Source organism: Centropristis striata, chromosome 22 (assembly GCF_030273125.1).
Source record: "Centropristis striata isolate RG_2023a ecotype Rhode Island chromosome 22, C.striata_1.0, whole genome shotgun sequence".
NCBI classification, from domain to species: Eukaryota; Metazoa; Chordata; class Actinopteri; order Perciformes; family Serranidae; genus Centropristis; species Centropristis striata.
In genome coordinates this window covers 6,063,431-6,081,083 of record NC_081538.1, presented here as the reverse complement: position 1 = coordinate 6,081,083, position 17,653 = coordinate 6,063,431, and the positions used below count along the sequence as shown (strand labels likewise).

Here is a 17,653-nt window from a genome sequence, read left to right as displayed (position 1 = left end):
ATCTCTCCACCACCTCCTCCAGTGTGTCCAACCTGACTCCAACCACAGAACCAGCTCTTTAGACCAGTCTGTCCAACCGCCTTCATCTCTGTGTTGATGCTGCCTCCCCAGCAGACTGCAGCATAAAACAACACACTACCACCACACACTGATAAAACATCTGCAGCATCTTACTACAGATGTCCAGAGATCTGAGCTTCCTTAAGAAAAAGAGGCGGCTCTGCCCCTTTTTGTAGAGAGCGTCTGTGTTTAGGGACCAGTCCAGCTTATTATCCAGGTATACACCTAGATACTTATAACTTGGCACCACCTCCATGTCCACCCCACAGGTATTCACTGGCTGAAGGGGGGTCTTGAACCTGTGGAAATCTCTGATCATTTCCTTAGTCTTTGAGGTGTTCAGTAGGAGATAGTTCTTGTGACTCCAGTCACTGAAGGCTTTTATCAAATCCCTATAAAGATGTGGATAGATACAACTATAAAATGTGTTTTTGATTAAATACATTCTTAAATTGTAATTTTTATTAGCGTATTTATTAGTTGATCAAAAATAATGTAAAATGGAAGAATTTCAGAAATGTCTGGTTTGCGTTTCTATGACTCACCAGCTCGTTTGAAAGGTGGAACAAAAGTGAGGGAGTCTGAGTGCAAACACGGAGCTTTGACAGTGGTGCACACACGAAAAATAACTGAGCATGGCGTCGGGTCATTTGTGCAAGCTACACAGTCTAATGACGAGACTTTCTAGCTGCACCACAGCACGACATGTACAAAGTAAGTTGTGTTTTCATACATTTAACGGGTTATTTCTTTGAGGTCATATACATTTACATTAAAAGTTTACCGTTTATAACAGATAGCGTAATGGTAACAGCTAAGCTAACAGAGGCTAACCTTGAGAATAGTCATTTTAGGTAGACATTTGCTTTTAGCGAGCACTTGTTGTCTTTTCTCTGTCAAAAGCGTATTTTCTGTGAAATACATGAATTAAATAAATTGTTAGCAGGTGTCATAACTGTCTTCAGGTCATAAAATCAACATTTATGGTAATTTTGTGCGGATTTATGGCTTCAAGTGTGATATGTTAGTATTTCTAGCTTTTGTGTATATTTGTGTGTCTCACTTGCGTTTTGTTGCAGAATGTTTGGTGCCAATGCGACAGAAGTCCAGTGGTCCTTCACTTGATAGTCCTGACGGGTATGTTCAGTGTAAACTGTTTGGATTAAACTAAATTCGGAATAATAGGATTTGCACGTCACCCATGTTTAGTCTAGTTATTGTACTGGGCCCTATTTTCTTTTTTATAATCGTTTTTAATGGATAAAAAGGTTATTTTTAGCTATTTATTAATCATGACACTATGGTAGAGGTAAAGTTGCAAGTTGCAGATGTGCAAACATGCTGCACCTTTGCTATCTGCAAGGGGTTTTCACTATTTTATTGGCCATCCTGTATAAATGTAATTGTGTGGACAAACTGGTAGTTTTGTAAGTTATAGATGCAGGCCTGTGGTTGTAAACTCTGCACATTATTACAGTAATTGTTACCCAAACAAATGCTGAAGAAATTGTTATGTCAAAACACAATGCTTATATTTGAATGTGCATTTGATACAGCATGATCATTTCTGAAGATATTATTGTGATCAGGACAATAAATTCTCATTTTCTTTGGTTTAGTACTCCGGAAATTGGTGTGACCTCAGATGGGAATACCATAGTGTGCTACCATCCCGCTGCTGACATTCCCTATGAGCTGACCCAGGTAAGAGAGTGCTTTCCATCCTTAAAATATCAGTATGTCATTTATCACATGATCTAACTGAGTAGCAATGTTTCAACTCAACTTTATTTGTAAAGCACTTTAAAACAAACATAGCCGCAACAAAGTGCTGTACATAAACAAAGAGAACAAGAGACAATAAAATAAATAAAACAGGAATAAACACTAAAATAAATAGATTCATTGCTTTTTAAAAAACAATAAATCTCCACAAAAGAGAAATTAGAACGTCCAGTTTTTTTTTCTGCGTTTCTGCGTTTTATTAAAATCTTGCCAATTTTTTGCCCTCTGGAGCTCATTTGCCTTCCTCTGTCCCTAAAGACACATAAATATACATTTCAGTTTTTCAAGTTCTGTTTGCTTAAATCTTCAAGTGAGATTTTAAACCTTAAATTAAAAAAATGCTTAAAGGCTTTTGGCACAAGGGTGAAGCAACGTAGAACTGACGGCATATGGCTCTCACAGATGTGCACCAGTCAGATATATGAGTATCCGTATTCTGTACAAAAAGATAGACTGAAATTGTTTCATGACTTCTGGAAATTACACCTCTGAACCCCACACCTGACCAGCAGGTTTGGAAGGCATGATTTCTTTTTTTAAATCTGCAAAATAATACCATTTATCATAAACAGAAACTGTGAAAACAGAAATTATTGTCACATTTTCCCATTTCTGGTAGTCCTTGAAATAATCATGTGTGACGAATGATTCTTTCATGAAACACAGCCAAACCTCACGATAAAATTGTGATATTTCATCAAAATCACTTTATTCTACATACTTTATTAAAAACGTAAACAAAAGTAACACTTTAAAAAATTTTGTTTATATAGATTCTGTTTTATTCCAATATTACAGTTTTTGTAAAATAAATGATCAAAGAAATTCAACTTGAATTTTTTAAAAATGATTTATGGAATTAAGTGTTCTGCATCATTTGAAGTACTGCATTATTTTAAAATATGTAAGGGAGAACCTTGCTCATGACAGTAAATCTTTGCAGCCTATAGATCGTCCAGACCCCCTGACCAACCAGACTGAGACCCACGACATGATTTTAAAGGCCCACCTCAGCAAGGAGGTGCTGCGGGACAAAAAGGGACCAACTATTGAGGAGTTGAGCAAAATGTTCTTCACCACCAAACACCGCTGGTATCCATTAGGACAGTAAGTAAAAAATATGTCCTTTTTTTGTGCTGAATCAGGACTAGATGAGTGGCTGACTCTGATGTAGACATTTGGTGGCTTCTTGTAGTCAGATTTGTATTTATGTCAGGTAAATATTGGTCTAAATTAATTTTTTTCTGTGTCACTGTTCACAGGTACCACCAGAGACGCAGAAACAGGAATCCCCCAAAGGACAGATAGTTGAAGTCTGAAGTTACAAACCTTCAAATTATGTTTGTTCATGTTATTGACACAATTCTGTATAATAAACTGTTTAATATTTCATAGGTTGTCATGAGTTTTTAATTCAGTGCTGCTACAGTCGAACAGGTTGAAATCGTACTTGTATTTTCTTTGGCTGAGATTATTTATAGATTTCATGATTTCAGGGTCTTTCTGAAATCTCCTGTGAATACAAATCTAATGAACTAGCTCTCATTTTAAATCCTGGTAAACATATTAGAGTTATGGAGTAAAAGTAGTTTTGATCCTCATATGTATGAAAAACAAGAAGGATATCATGTACTTAATCTCTCAATCTGAGTGGCGGTATCAGATCATACTGGAGTTTGTTGATCTTTGAGTAATGTGTTCATATAGAGTATTCATGTGCCTGCAAGAAAAATGAAACCAAACGAGTCTTGCATAGATCAAAGTTATGCACACCACAACTAGACACCAACACCGGTTTACAACAAAGATGTAAAAGAAAACTGACAAAAGTTGGCGTTCTAAATAGTATATTTTACAAGCATGGAGCCTGACCCCTACAGAATGACGACATTTACTACAGTATTTAAGTGGTCATTTCACTTTTTTTGTTGGCTGCAGACCTTTTTGTACTGTACCCATACTTGCATTTGTTATTATGAACATGGGTGCTTGTTTTTGCCTTATATTCTGTGTCTATACATTGAGAACAACAACAAAATGAGTCCGGTGCCTTGCATGTGTACATACTAAAACTGAGGATGGGATTTGAATATTATTGTGTAATGCAACAACATTTACTTTTTTTTATACTCTTTGTTTTTATGTGGTGTTTTTTTTATTAGTTAGATGGACTTTATTGATCCCAAACTGGGAATTTCTAATGTTACAGCCAAATGTTTTCTAGGCAGTGAATGGGAATACATATACGTATATAAAAAAATACATAGAACATATAGCTATCAACACTGGCAGAGAGAAATATGACAACAAATAACTGGTTCACACTTTTGCCTCACAGCAAGAGGTGCGTGTAAGAAAAACAAAAAAATAATAGTGGAGTAAGTTTAAGAGGATTTGAGCATTTTCTCTATTGAGTTAAAAAAAAAAAAATTTTAAAGAATGAAACGCTTAATAAGAGTAAGAGTGACATGAGCGTGTCATAAACATGACATGGGATGTGTCATGAACATTAATGACACTTCTAAGTAACAATGCTCATGATACTTGTCATGTCATGTTTCTGACAGGCTTGTGTGACTTATGTAGACACCTTCAAAATAAAGTGTTACCATATCTTGCTTAAGTCACAAAGGCATGTTCAAAAACTTGCCTAAGTCATTTATTTCTCTTAAGTTACATTATTTACACACAGTGTTATTACTATGCCAATAGCCATCCTTTGTTACATCATTTTTAAGTGAATTAATCAATAAATGTCAAATGTTACACTTTTGGTGACGTTTTTTGTGTTTCCTGCAAAACTTGAAAAAATGATTATTTAATTTATTATTTATTTATTATTATTATTTATTATTTATTATTTATAAAGCGATTATTTTAACAGGGTGACGATTTATATTTCTACACAGAAAATATTGAACAGCAGCATATTTCCTGACGTCATGTGAAGCCACCGGAAGAGAGAGTTCTGTGTCTCCGCCCAGCAGCTCAGTCAGTCCAACCCGGAGAGAAGGCGAGTCCACGGCTAAAAATAAAATAGCTAACACAAGATGTCCGAGTTGCCTCGTAGGATTGTAAAGGTACACTTTACACCCGACACTGTATATACATCTCAACGAAGCCGTGTTAGGGCGTTGGAAAGTTAATTTAATGTAAATATGGACATTGAAATACTGCCATCCAGCTTGTAGCCTGACGTTAGCGCAGCTAGCACAATTAGCTCTTATCTAGCTAGTTATCAAGCTAGCTCGCTGCTCCGTGTCTGCAAATGTTTTGTTTGTCACTTCCGTTTACTCCCTACTGCTCCAGCTTGGGTTTATTTTTAATTTAATTTAATTTGTTCGCCTTCTTAAATTACAGTCTCCACCTAACTGGGTTGCTAAGTTGCACTGTGAACCAACAAAATCCGACCATTTGTCCCGGTCGCCATATGAATGGAGTCGCTCTGTTAGCCAGGCTAGCAGCTGTAGCTTCGGCCATTGGTACACATGTGTGGCGCTGCTGTGAAACGCTGCCCTTGTGGTGCGGAATCATTTAAATGTTCGTAATAACGCACACATGTTCGTATTGCGTCTGTTGTTGAAAACGAAACTAAAAATTGGGAGAGATTTCAGGGCCTGTTGCGGTCTCCTCCCTGCCTCACCGCAGCTCCACTGGACCAGGCCCGGCTGTGGGCGCGATCACACACATCTTGCACCTTTTTCTCGGATTTAGCAGCTTTTCTGAGCCACTTTACAATCGTCACCCTGTTAAAATAATCGCCTAACTAATTTTTTTCAAGTTTTGCAGGAAACACAAAAAAACTTCACCATAAGTGTAACATATGACATTTAATGATCATTTCACTCAAAAAGGATGTAACAAAGGATGGCTATTGGAATAGTAATAACACTGTGTGTAAATTATGTAAAAGAAATAAATGACTTAAGCAATTTTTTTAACATGCCTTTGTGACTTTACAAGACATGGTAAAACTTTTATTTTGGAGGTGTGTACGTAAGAGTCACTCAAGCCTGTCAGAAACATGACATGACAAGTATCATGAGCATTAATGTTACTTCAAAGTGTCATTAATGTTCATGACACATCCCATGTCATGTTTATGACACGCTCGTGTCACTCTTATGTAGGCGCCTTCAAAATAAAGTGTTAGCATATCTTGCTTAAGTCACAAAGGCATGTTCAAAAATTGCCTAAGTCACATTTTATTTTGACTTAGGCATAATACATCCGCTTAAGTCACACACTTGACATAGGCCATTATCTTACATGATCTGATCAACTGAGGATGTGGGCGATTTTACCATAGGTGGCTGGCGTCATGAGGAGATGATTTAGGCTAAAAAAACAATTTTGACAAAAAATGACTTAAGCGATTATTCTAACAGTGTGATGCAATGTTGACAAGCGAAATCAACACCCAATCTTTTATTATGGGAACCTGTAGTTTGTAGGAGACATAAGTAGGATTTACAACACAATTAAAGCATTTTACTTCCTCTTGACTGCAGATGTTTTGCTGCACCTGCTTTATGAAATGCAGAAATATCCAGAAATGTTTAATTTCCTCCTTTTGATTTATAGTGCCAATTGACCAATACTTAATTTGTAATACACATCAAAATTCTGCAAAGTCTACTTTTATGATGACATTTTATGTACAAACCAGACAAACTGTAATCAACTGAATTATTGTAATCACATTTTTCATAAGGTAACTTTGAACTAGGGCAGAAAATGGGGAGGGCAGTTTTGTGTGATTTTTTGGCCCCTGTTTGAAAATTGGAGACATTTAAATACACAACAATCACGACTTGTACCCCCACTAAATTGTGTTTTATGTGGCAGATACCTTCAGTTTTGGGGAAATTTTTTTCTTTGCCCCCCCGATTATTTCTCACTCTGTTTGGAGCTGAAACAGCAAGTCAATAAATAATTGTAGCTGTCAGCTATATAATCCATCACATTTCAAGTTTTGACATTTATCTTTATTATGCGTAAATCCCGTCACATTATCTGAACGGATAAAATTACTTGTTACAGTTAAATTAATTGGTTACAGTATTTAAATGTGAATATTTACTGTCTCAGTTATTTTTTGTGATAGAAGGGCTAGGCAATATGATTATGTATATCTTTATAACAATATAAAAATTTAAATTGTATATATTTTTCTATTAACAAAATAACATAATTTATACAAGGCTTTATACTGTGATTCTTGCACGGGAAACGAGGCCTCAGCGAGCCATGGATTATGCAAAAATGGGCGTTACCATTTGGTTGTTTCATATTTCATGTATCATAATGTATATTGTTATACAGGTATGAAATGAGCTATGTTGTGCTATTCATTTTTAGCGATTAGTATTATGGGCATTTTCTGATCATTTATAAACAAAAAGATTAGTTGATGAATTGAGCAGTTTAACATGGTGGGAGGTTCTTTTTATTTAAGTTTTAATTAAAGTCATTCAAGTGCTCCAGTCCTCATCCATCTCTTATTGTCTGTGTTAAACAATAGCTTGTGGAATGTAGTTTCGCCTGTATGTGGGTGTGTGTGGAAGTGTGTGACTAAGCAGGGTGAAGGTGTACGTCCTCATCCATTATATACTTGAAAGTCTACACCTACAGTACTGTTTTTCTACTCGGAAATGTCAACCATGGTGTTGTGTTTTGTATTTCTCATTATGACCTCGCTCAGGAGACGCAGCGGTTGATGGCAGAGCCTGTGCCAGGGATCACGGCTACGCCTGATGATGGGAACGCACGTTACTTCCATGTGATCATTGCAGGGCCTCAAGACTCTCCATTTGAAGGAGGCACATTTAGACTTGAACTATTTCTTCCAGAAGAGTATCCCATGGCAGCTCCCAAAGTGCGATTCATGACCAAAATCTACCACCCCAATGTTGACAAACTGGGAAGAATATGTTTAGACATTTTGAAAGGTAAGGAAACATAATGGCGTCAATTCAGTTTCAAGACTGTGTTGACATTTATATTTTCCCCCCTGAGTGGCATCAATGTGGAACCACAGTTGTAGAATTACACGTATTGCTTGCATGTTTTTTTAATTAGAAAACAGAATCCACCAATAATTACTGGCATTTTCAGAAAAAAAATTTAATTATCTGTCTGTCCGCTGTTTTGTGCTGGACAGTCTGTAAACTCGGACCTTCTTTATGGCTGTGAGAGTATAAAGTGGGCAATGGGTGATGATTCTCTGGCTTTGTTGGTACTTTCCACCCTTTCACTTTACACAGCCATTTGATTAATATAGAGCCAAATGGACACAGGATTTTTCAGACAATACTGTTTTTAGAGGGGAAAATCCCTGATTACTGATATGGCAACTGAATTGAACAAGGGAATTTTTGGAATGAAAATGAACAATTTCGATGTGCACTGTTATGACTATGCAAAGGTACTCAGAAGGCTGCGGTCTTACATAACTTTCTTAAAGAATATAAAACATTATTATACAGTGGTTTGTTCCCTATCAGTCAGTTGCTGACCATTTAAATTAAAATAAATGACACTAAATCGAAATCCCTCCCAATACTGTTTTTTTTGCATTAAATGTTCTTTTTTGATAAGCTGATCAGGCTCAGATTCAATATTATCTATTTGCATTTTAACAAGTACTGTTTGATTGGACATTTTCATAAAAACAGGACGTTTTTACATTCATTCATTTCCCAATATTTGCACTGCTTTACATTCTCTAAATGTCACATGTCAGTACGTTACCTGACCCAACATCATATTATTTGTTGTAATAAATTGGATGATGACCTTGGATCTGATGTAGAGAGTTTAATACATTGCTGACAACCAGAAAGTGCCTAATTGGCGACTCACAATTTCACACTCCAGCAGCAGTGTAAGGAAAACAATCACAGATTTCCTTTTTTTACTGTCATAACCAAAATGAGTTAAAAGATACTAAATTATCTTTTTTTATAATATGAGATGTCTGAAAAGCAGCTGGTACAGTCTTGTTGGATGAAGCTGCTGGAAGCAGAAGCTTAAATCAAGTTTTTGGGTAAACACACTTAGTTATGTTTATTTGACAATAGCTGAACAGGCAACAGCAACAGTGTTGCTAAAGATGCTCGAAGGTAATAAAGAAAATATTGAAACAGATTGATTTGTAGACACTCCTTTTATTGTTTTGATTCATTAGATTTAGTAGCACCAGAGATGTTTTTCATTATGAAGTAGCCTTAAGCTAAAGTGGATCTCAGAGCAGTTCCTGATTCAACTTTTATTCATGACGGTTGTTTCTGTCACTTGCCATCTTAACGCCATATCACCCTGAAGTTTCCCTCATTTTAAGCGGCTGTTTTTGCATTTTTCTTTCCTTCTTCCAGATAAATGGTCTCCTGCCCTGCAGATCCGCACAGTGTTGCTATCTATCCAGGCGTTATTAAGTGCTCCCAATCCAGATGATCCCCTGGCAAATGATGTTGCAGAGCAGTGGAAGAAAAATGAAAGCATAGCCATTGAGACAGGTGAGGATTTTATTAATATTTCTGTTAAACACTTAACCACATATAGCCTGCTCTCATAAAGTTTAAGATCAAAGCGTTAAAGAAAGCACTGTACTGAACAGTCATTTTTCTTGGATAACCGTGTCGATGTTGTCGAGGTCAGTGCACAGCTTGCGAGAGGGTCTCTTAGCGGCAGAAAGCTACTAAAGCAGGAGTCTAACGGATCCATGAAAGGGCCAGCGTGGCTGCAGGTTTTTATTCCATCTAAGTAAGAGCACAGCTCTGCACAGAAGCATGGAATATAGATTATGAAAACCGAAACACAACAGCTAGACATTTTGATGCTGGCAACTGATAAATTAAATGTTTAAAGCTTGCTAACTCGTCTGGAGGGCTGGGGCAAAACACCAATTTTCGTTGCCAACATTTGCACCATATTTTGATGTAAAATTGTTTCTCTATATACCAGCAATTCTAAGAGAATTACCGTCCTGTTGGAGATGACATACTGCGATTTGCGACCTTTGCTACACAAACATGGTGTTGAATTAACCGAAGCTGAGAGCCTTTGGTTACAGTTAGCAACACTTTCTCTCCATCTCTTGAATGCTTTGCCAATATTGATGCGATTTATAGTGCTTAGGCTGTTAATCGACTAAAATATTGAATGAATATTGACTAATTAATCACACAATTTCCTGCAATTAAGATCAATCACTTTTTATTGTCTTAAGACTGTAGCTTTTAATTATAGATCGACTGTAAAGGAGAAACTCTTGGGTGCCCGTAGAACTGTTTTCATTCAGATAGTTTGAGCTCAGTGAACAAGAGTTTGTCCTCGCCAAAATATAACCCAACTTAGATCATTATTTAGACCTTTTCCCAACAAGATGGATATAAAGTTATCACAACATGTTAACGAAAGACTCTTTAGGTCTTCTGCTTTTAGATTATCTTTATCTTCACTGTATTGTAAAGACTCAACCCACTACCAGCCAGAGCGTCTATTTTGCGTTCATTGGCAAACACGTTTAATATTTCAAATGAATCACACAATTTAATATGCTCGTCAGACTCTTTTAACTGTTTTTGAGGAGTCTGTCTTCGTTTTCTTCAGGCTTTTTCGCTGTTCAATCAAGTTCCACAGTAAGAAGAGACAATAAAAACCTCTCTCCTAAATGATCTGTGATTGTGAAACGTCTCCAGTCAAGGGCCAGATTTTAGAGGAGATTCAAAAGTCAAGTTTTCTCTCAAACCACTCAAATTAAAATATGCTAAATTGATTTTTATGGGAGCTTTAAACATTAGTGGTGTTTCCATCAGCAAATGTCTTTGTGCATTTTGAAGATTTGCATTAGGAAAGCTTAATGAAAACACCAAATTTCCATAAAATGCGTAAAAAAGGTTTTTTTGTGCTCTCTTGAGATGGTTTTTGTCTTTTTTTGCTAAACTGGGATGGACACGCTTTTTCCAAATAATTTCTGATGTAGCAAACATTTAACTCGCATGACTGATCTGCTGTTTACACTCTGACATTAAAGAACAATTATAGTTGCACATTTGAATCCAATTCCAATTGGGTGGCCAAAGTTGTCGAATTAGCAACCTCCCTTTTTTTTTTTTTTTTTTTTTTTTTTTTTTTTTTTCTCTTGCGTGAAATCTCTGCTTCTTCTACTGTTTACTGACGGATTAGCCTACAGCAATACATAACACTGGGATCGTCTGATGAAAGAACATTTATGCAGCTTTGTTTATTTGCTCTAAACCAGTTGAAACATCCTTAATTCCAATTAAAGTAAAATTATGAGGTTTAATATGTAATTCAGTCGTTCATTGCTGCCCCAGCTAGAAACAACCAAATTTAGTCTTGTTTGCTTGACAAACGTTCTAAATAATAAATGGGATCATTAAAGATGTTAACATTTACTTTGAGCAATTAATGAATTGTTTTGGTTTTGTATTGAGTACTACTGGGACGTTTCAGTTGCTTTCTGTTCTGTGGGTTTGATAGGATCATCTGTGTACACTCTGCAACACTTTCCTTATCCACTTCCCCCCTCACACCACCACCATCTTATCTCTCTGTCTCTCCCCCCCAGCCCGAACATGGACCAAGCAATTCGCGAGCAACACTGATGTATAGAAGAAGAGAGACGAGGCGTCTGAATGTGATCCACAAAATGTACTCCTATTCTGTCAACATTCAAATTTAAACGGACACAAAAAAAGACAAAAGAAAAAAAAAAAGATTATAAGTCCAAATCTATTTGAAAGAAATGACAAGATTTACTGCTGCAGACCTCTGGGTGACTTATTTTCCTCTCTAAGACGCGTTAAGTGTGTGTTAGCCTTTTTTTTTTTTTTTCCTGTGTTGCTATTTAAATGCATGGACAGAGAACGACACCCTCCCCACGACAGTCTTAAAAATAACATGCAATATGTTGTCCTGAACAAGGCACTTACATACTGGTACGCTTGCAAAACAAACATGCATTAAAGCTGTTCTTCTTTTAACACTTTTGTCAACACATCTGTATGTCTTTTGTGGGGATAACATGTTCTGTTCTTTCAATGCTTGGAGCGTACAGCCGTCTTTTCCCCCCCACTGGTAGTAAGCAGACGAAAAAATATGAATCACCATGTTCGTCTTTACTCTTTTTAGGGAAAAATAGCCCAGACACTCAACAACATGTTAGTTCCACTCCTGTGTGTCACAAAACTGAATATTTAGTTGGTGGTGCAGCTGCTATAGTTCAGCCTTATCTCAAGAGCACATGGGGCACTTATACTGGGCACAGAGGTGAAACACTTAACAATGTGTTCGTTGCACAGCAACAATTCTTAGAAAAATCGGACAAAACAGCAAGTAAATGTAGTACCGTCTTCAATCAGTCCCATATAAACAATCAAAAGACACTTTCTGTGACTGCAGCACCAATCAAGTTTGATTTTAAAGAAGCTGTTACAATACTGAAAAGACAGACAACATTTTCCTCCACACACAACTGAAAAAAGAGGTTCATCCCAACATTTTTAACATGAAACAAGTTTTTTTTTAAATGCCCCGATGGTTACTTTGTACCTGCTAATCTATTTGCCAGTAGAGAATATACAGCTAACATGTAATAGCATTTAGTCTAATCTCAATTTGTGGCCCCAGCAGATGTAATTCATCTCTTCATCATTTACATCTTTAACATTGGTATTAGGGTTAGAAAAGACAGATTATTGTGTGATTAGATGCCTGAGGACTGTGTTTATAATAATCCCAAAAATCTGGTGATTTATTGTCATGTTTTGTTCTTTCAAACTGTTCAACAGTAGTATGATTTTTTTCGGTTTTTCAGTGATCTCACATGTACAAGTTTCAGTGACAGTTTGGGGAGGGTGAGCAGATAACTTCCACATGCTTAAAAAAGCCATTCTTAACACATTCATAAAGGTAGAATAAGACAAATTGTTTGTGTTGAAAAGGATTCATGTTGTAGCAGATGACTAAAATGTGTTGAAAATGTCCCTCTTTTTAAGGGTGTAGGAGCTGTTTTTGTTTTTATTTTCCTTTTTTTTTTTTTAACTGTCTGTCCATGCTATCTATGTTGCCTGTTCTCTATTTTATTTTCAGTGTTACTTCATTAAAAAGGCATGTACCATAACCAAACATATCGGGACAGTTCAAAGTAGTTTTCTTCGAGGTGTTTGTGAGAGTTGGTTTGTCTTTTTGAAGGGAAAGTTTCAGCTTTTTTTTTTTTAAAGGTTTTGTCGATTATAAAGCTGTCTGTTTCTCCTGCCTTTATTCTTTCTATGATACTGATTCGGGAAAATTATGCAGGTGAATTAAATTTGTTTTGGTGGCAAAAAAGAGCCATATTGCAAATAAAAGTGTTCGAGATTACAGATTTTCTATCGGCTAGAAATCAAGAATCCTTCAAAATTGCATATATGAAAGTCTGTCAAATTCTCAGTTGGGAGTTGTTATTTAAATGTAGAAAAGACTTCTATAAAAAAAACCTTAAACTTTCCTTTTTAAGGATTCGTAGTTAGAGGGATCCATTACATCAGACTGTGACTCGAAAGGCTCCTCGGGTAGGACTGTACTGTTACATCGTAGTAAAACTCTTTGTGTTCAGCTTTCTTTCTTCGGTTGATCTCTCTTTTCTCGCTCTTTATTGGATTATAACGCAGGCTTGGTGTTGCTTAGATCCGTTTGTGTCCCGTCCTCACCCAGAAATATTAACTGTTTCTAACTGCTACATTTACTCAAGTCTGGATGATGGAGCACGGCTTAAAACCTGCTTAATTTATTGTTATTGTTTCTTGACAGTAATCTAAACCAAGAAACAGTCACTCACTGGATTTTTGAAGCCTCTAGATCAAACTATCGAGAGATCAAACTGATTAATCAGCTCCCCATGTGTAAAAAAAAAATAAGAAAAATCAACGAAAAAAGAGTTCTGTCGGTAATTTCAGTACATTTGCATACATGGCTCTTCAAATACTCTGTAAATAAACTGAGTTGAGTAAGTAAGTAGAGGCTCGTTTGGTTTATGTTGTGTGGAATTTGTTCACCTAAAGAAGAGAGGAATTCATTTATGTACACTCTGCTATGAATTACATACATGTATCCCTCTGAGAATGCATCTGATTTTTATTCAATCTGTTGTGAGAGCTTCTTAAGACACAAATATTGGATAAATTTCAAATGGAAGCTCACAGAATCTGATGTAAGTGTCTGGGTATTCAATAAAGCCGGAGACTCTTAAATCCTACCTGTCCACTTGTGACCAGCTTCTTTTTTAATATTTTTTTTAGACAAAAGTCCAGAGTTGTTGAAGGAGAAAAAATGGTTTATTTTCACTTTTTAATTCACTATCAAAGTGAGCCTAAGGGTAGTTAGTCATAAGAGTGACTTGTGATCATAGGTTTCACTTTGAACTTTGGTCAACAACTTATGAAATCCAACAGCCAAAATCTTTTCAGATGGAGGTCTCTGAAGCAAAGATGTAAAAGGTATGTGGTGATTCGCATAGTTCTAATGCAAAGCATGTCCTAAATATTGATATTCAAATTAGATTTATTATAGACGGGGACCAAAAGAAACATTTAGTTCAGGTTGTGTTTTAACCACATGCACATTTTCAGGAGCTGGAAGATGTTACCTTTCAAATGTTACCCCACTTACATGCTTTTAGACCTGTTCTGCTCTGTTACAAGCTTTTTCATTTGGGTCTGTCAAAAAGTCCAAATAAGTTGTGAAGCATCCCTGAGGTTTGCAGATCTGTTAGAACAGTGGTTCCCAAACTTTTTTAGCTGTGCACCCCCTTCTATGTCCCAACCGGGTTGACGCACCCCCAATCCCCCACACCTTAAAAAACAAAATGCAATAAGATTTTTTATAGCCATATTAAAGGTGGAGGACGATGACAGGCTCAGGATCAGAGGCAGAAAGCAGATCAGTTGGGAAAATGTTTTGAGCTGTGTTGAACAAAAATTGCAGCAAATTTAAACGAGCGTGGATTGAACACAACCCCGTCATCATAACACAGGTTGGAAAAATGATACAAGAACAAGAAGATAACTTCTTCTACGCTTCATTATAAGATCAAAAACAACCAAAAATAGATGCAAAAATGACTAAAGATGACACAAAATTATCAAAATAGACACAAATTGACCAAAAATACATGTAAAAATTACCAAACAACCAAAAAATAGATGCAAAAATGACCAAATTAGATGCAAAAATGAACAAAAAATGACACAAAATTGAATAGCCTGTATTTAATAATTAATTAATAACACGTCTTTATTGTGTGGGGGGAAAAAAATGTAATTGTGTTATTATCAGACCGCCATTACATTTTTCATCTCGCACACCCCCTCGCAGCAGCTCACGCACCCCCAGGGGTCCACGCACCACACTTTGGGAATCCCTGTGTTAGAAGAAATCCACCAAAAGTTGTAGCTGTTAACTGTCGTTCATGTGCACCTGAGCAGACAGCATGCATTATTTCTAGCGCCGTCTGCTGTAATCCCCCCAACATCACAGCTACAGTTACATGTATCATATCCTGTAGCAATCACTGGATCACAGGCCATGTCTTCATTTAATAGCCATGCTGGGCACAAGCACAGGGGCCCATCTGGCATTCACCTTTGAAATGTCCTTCAACATGACACTACCAACCAGGAACAGACTCTCAATGATTACAAGGACATATGACTCTAAAGAGACACAAAAAGACTAGAAATGGATCCAAAACGGCTGCAAATATGCACAAATTGACTGCCAAAAGGGGTCAAACCAACACAAACCAAAAAAAACAAAAAACTGCAATATGACTAAAAAAATAATCAAAACGACTCTAAAGTATATATGTTTTTGCTCCTTTGTAGGAAAGATGCACAAAATATTTATTTCTCTTTATATTTAAGTTTTTTAATAAATAGACCTCTTTCACAGCAGACACCTTGACTTTTCACAGTAGGGATTTAAAAAAAAAAAAGAGAAGCCATAAAATTTGAATTTTATAAGCAAGTTAATACCTGTAGTGAAATGTCCCTACTTACTGTTGTATTTAAATATTTTATTTAGAAAAGCACCTATAAATAGGGTTTAACTTTAATATTCACAAAACGATACACATACTGAAGCTTTTCTTGTTATATGTCAATGTGTGCCATAAAAAATGTTTAGTGCCAGCTCTTTTCCTGCAGTTCCACAGAATTTCACCAGATGGCGCTACATGCAAATTTTACCTGGACCAGAGACTTCACACCTGTTGGTTGTGAGAACTGAAGCACCTCATAAGAATAATTTTTAATGTTTTTGGGATGTGTTCTTCCTACTGCTTTACATTGATTTCTGTTAGGTGTCTTTTAATTTAATCTCAGCATTATCCCATGTAGCGACAGGTCAAAATGTTTGGATATTTAAGCGAATATGATCTGTGTACTTAGTCTTCGGCGGTTTGACAGCGTCTGTCTTCCTGTCTGAGGTACCTGTCGGCGAGGCCCATGTTTTTCATGTTTCCTCAGCAGGCCCAGAGGTTTCACAATGTTTTATGATCATGACTGGGTTTATATGGCAACAGTGAGTCATTCGAGCTGGTATGCAGCCATTCTTTGAGTGGAATTGCAGGAAATGATTCCCCCTCACTATCTGAAATATCTGACAAAACATTAACTAGTCTCCGAGGCTCAGAGGCTGTTGTCTCTCCGGCATCGTCCATCTCTGGTTGAAGTTGGTCAATATAACGAAGTATTTATACCACATTTTATTGGTTGTTTTTCCCAGCTTTGTGTGACAGTTGACCTTTTAACATGTGATTGAAAAACAAGGAAGGAGCATAACACTGTCACTTCTGTTTTGAGTGATCCCCTGAATCCATCACCAGACTAACTGAGACAGAGGTTGTCAATACAAAATTAACAAATATTTTTATTTCTGCACAAACTGAACCCAAATTTTATAGCAAGGAAACATTCATTCAATTTTACTCTATTATTTGCTCAGTTTACTACAGATTTTCTGATAATGTATTTAATATAAAAAGAATATACTGGATTTTAAAACAAATTTTAGGGGTTAAAATACAATTAAAGGGTCTAATTAAATGTCTGATTAAAAATATAGTGCATAAATATGATGTGAAGATGAGATGGAACTTTATTAATCTCGAAGGGAATTCTGGTTCCAGATTGCTCCAATTTACAAAAACAATCACAATATAGGATAATAGTAGAAAAACATTGACCAAATTAAATAAAAAATGTCAATTAAGATGCAAAAAATAGTTTAAAACTCTTGGCAGCCTTAATCTATTCATATATCTTATGTACATATGTCAAAAATAATTCTCCATAGTATGCCCTTTACTAAGACCTGATTTTAAGATTTATTATTGCAAAATCAAGAAAGAAGCCTTACATTTAACCCTCCATTTAACATTTACAAGCTGTATATAAAGAAATGTTTTATAGCACAATACACTGTTGCTGTCAGGGGATCTAAAGGTATTTTTATGAGCTGGACTATTTCTTGGCTGTGAACTTCCTGGAGTATCTGCTGGAAGCCATCAGCACATAAGCTCTTGTAAAAAAAATGTTTTACAGATAACATAAACTAAATATAATGTGTTAACTGGTGAGCTTTAGAGGCGACAGGTGGATTTTGTTACCTTTGGCCAGAGCCAGGCTAGCTGTTTCCCCCGTTTCTTTATGCTAAGCTAACCAGCTGCTTGCTAACGGGACAGATGTGAACGTGGTGTTGATCTTGTCATGTAACTATTGGGCAAAAAGGAATTCCCATAAAT

At 36.3% G+C, this 17,653-nt stretch overlaps 2 protein-coding genes across 2 annotated transcripts; both read left to right on the top strand.

The window, feature by feature from the left end:
- Positions 1 to 637: 637 nt before the first annotated feature.
- On the top strand, positions 638 to 3,237 carry mrpl42 (mitochondrial ribosomal protein L42). Its single transcript, XM_059326086.1, has 5 exons — positions 638 to 774; positions 1,140 to 1,197; positions 1,680 to 1,764; positions 2,789 to 2,952; positions 3,108 to 3,237. The coding sequence occupies exons 1-5, from the start codon at positions 696 to 698 to the stop codon at positions 3,151 to 3,153; spliced, it is 432 nt and encodes a 143-aa protein (XP_059182069.1). The 5' UTR covers positions 638 to 695; the 3' UTR covers positions 3,154 to 3,237.
- Positions 3,238 to 4,814: 1,577 nt separating this feature from the next.
- On the top strand, positions 4,815 to 13,003 carry ube2nb (ubiquitin-conjugating enzyme E2Nb). Its single transcript, XM_059325774.1, has 4 exons — positions 4,815 to 4,925; positions 7,550 to 7,796; positions 9,222 to 9,362; positions 11,441 to 13,003. Exons 1-4 carry the CDS (start codon positions 4,896 to 4,898, stop codon positions 11,482 to 11,484), a joined length of 462 nt encoding a protein of 153 aa, XP_059181757.1. The 5' UTR covers positions 4,815 to 4,895; the 3' UTR covers positions 11,485 to 13,003.
- The last annotated feature ends 4,650 nt before the right edge of the window (positions 13,004 to 17,653 follow it).

Bases quoted from the DNA above. Each gene is read 5' to 3' on its own strand.
- mrpl42 (XM_059326086.1), top strand. From the start codon at position 696: ATGGCGTCGGGTCATTTGTGCAAGCTACACAGTCTAATGACGAGACTT. The intron at 775-1,139 runs GTAAGTTGTGTT...GTTTTGTTGCAG, and splicing joins CACAGCACGACATGTACAAA to AATGTTTGGTGCCAATGCGA. The intron at 2,953-3,107 runs GTAAGTAAAAAA...CACTGTTCACAG, and splicing joins CGCTGGTATCCATTAGGACA to GTACCACCAGAGACGCAGAA.
- ube2nb (XM_059325774.1), top strand. From the start codon at position 4,896: ATGTCCGAGTTGCCTCGTAGGATTGTAAAG. The intron at 7,797-9,221 runs GTAAGGAAACAT...TCCTTCTTCCAG, and splicing joins ATGTTTAGACATTTTGAAAG to ATAAATGGTCTCCTGCCCTG. The intron at 9,363-11,440 runs GTGAGGATTTTA...TCTCCCCCCCAG, and splicing joins AAGCATAGCCATTGAGACAG to CCCGAACATGGACCAAGCAA.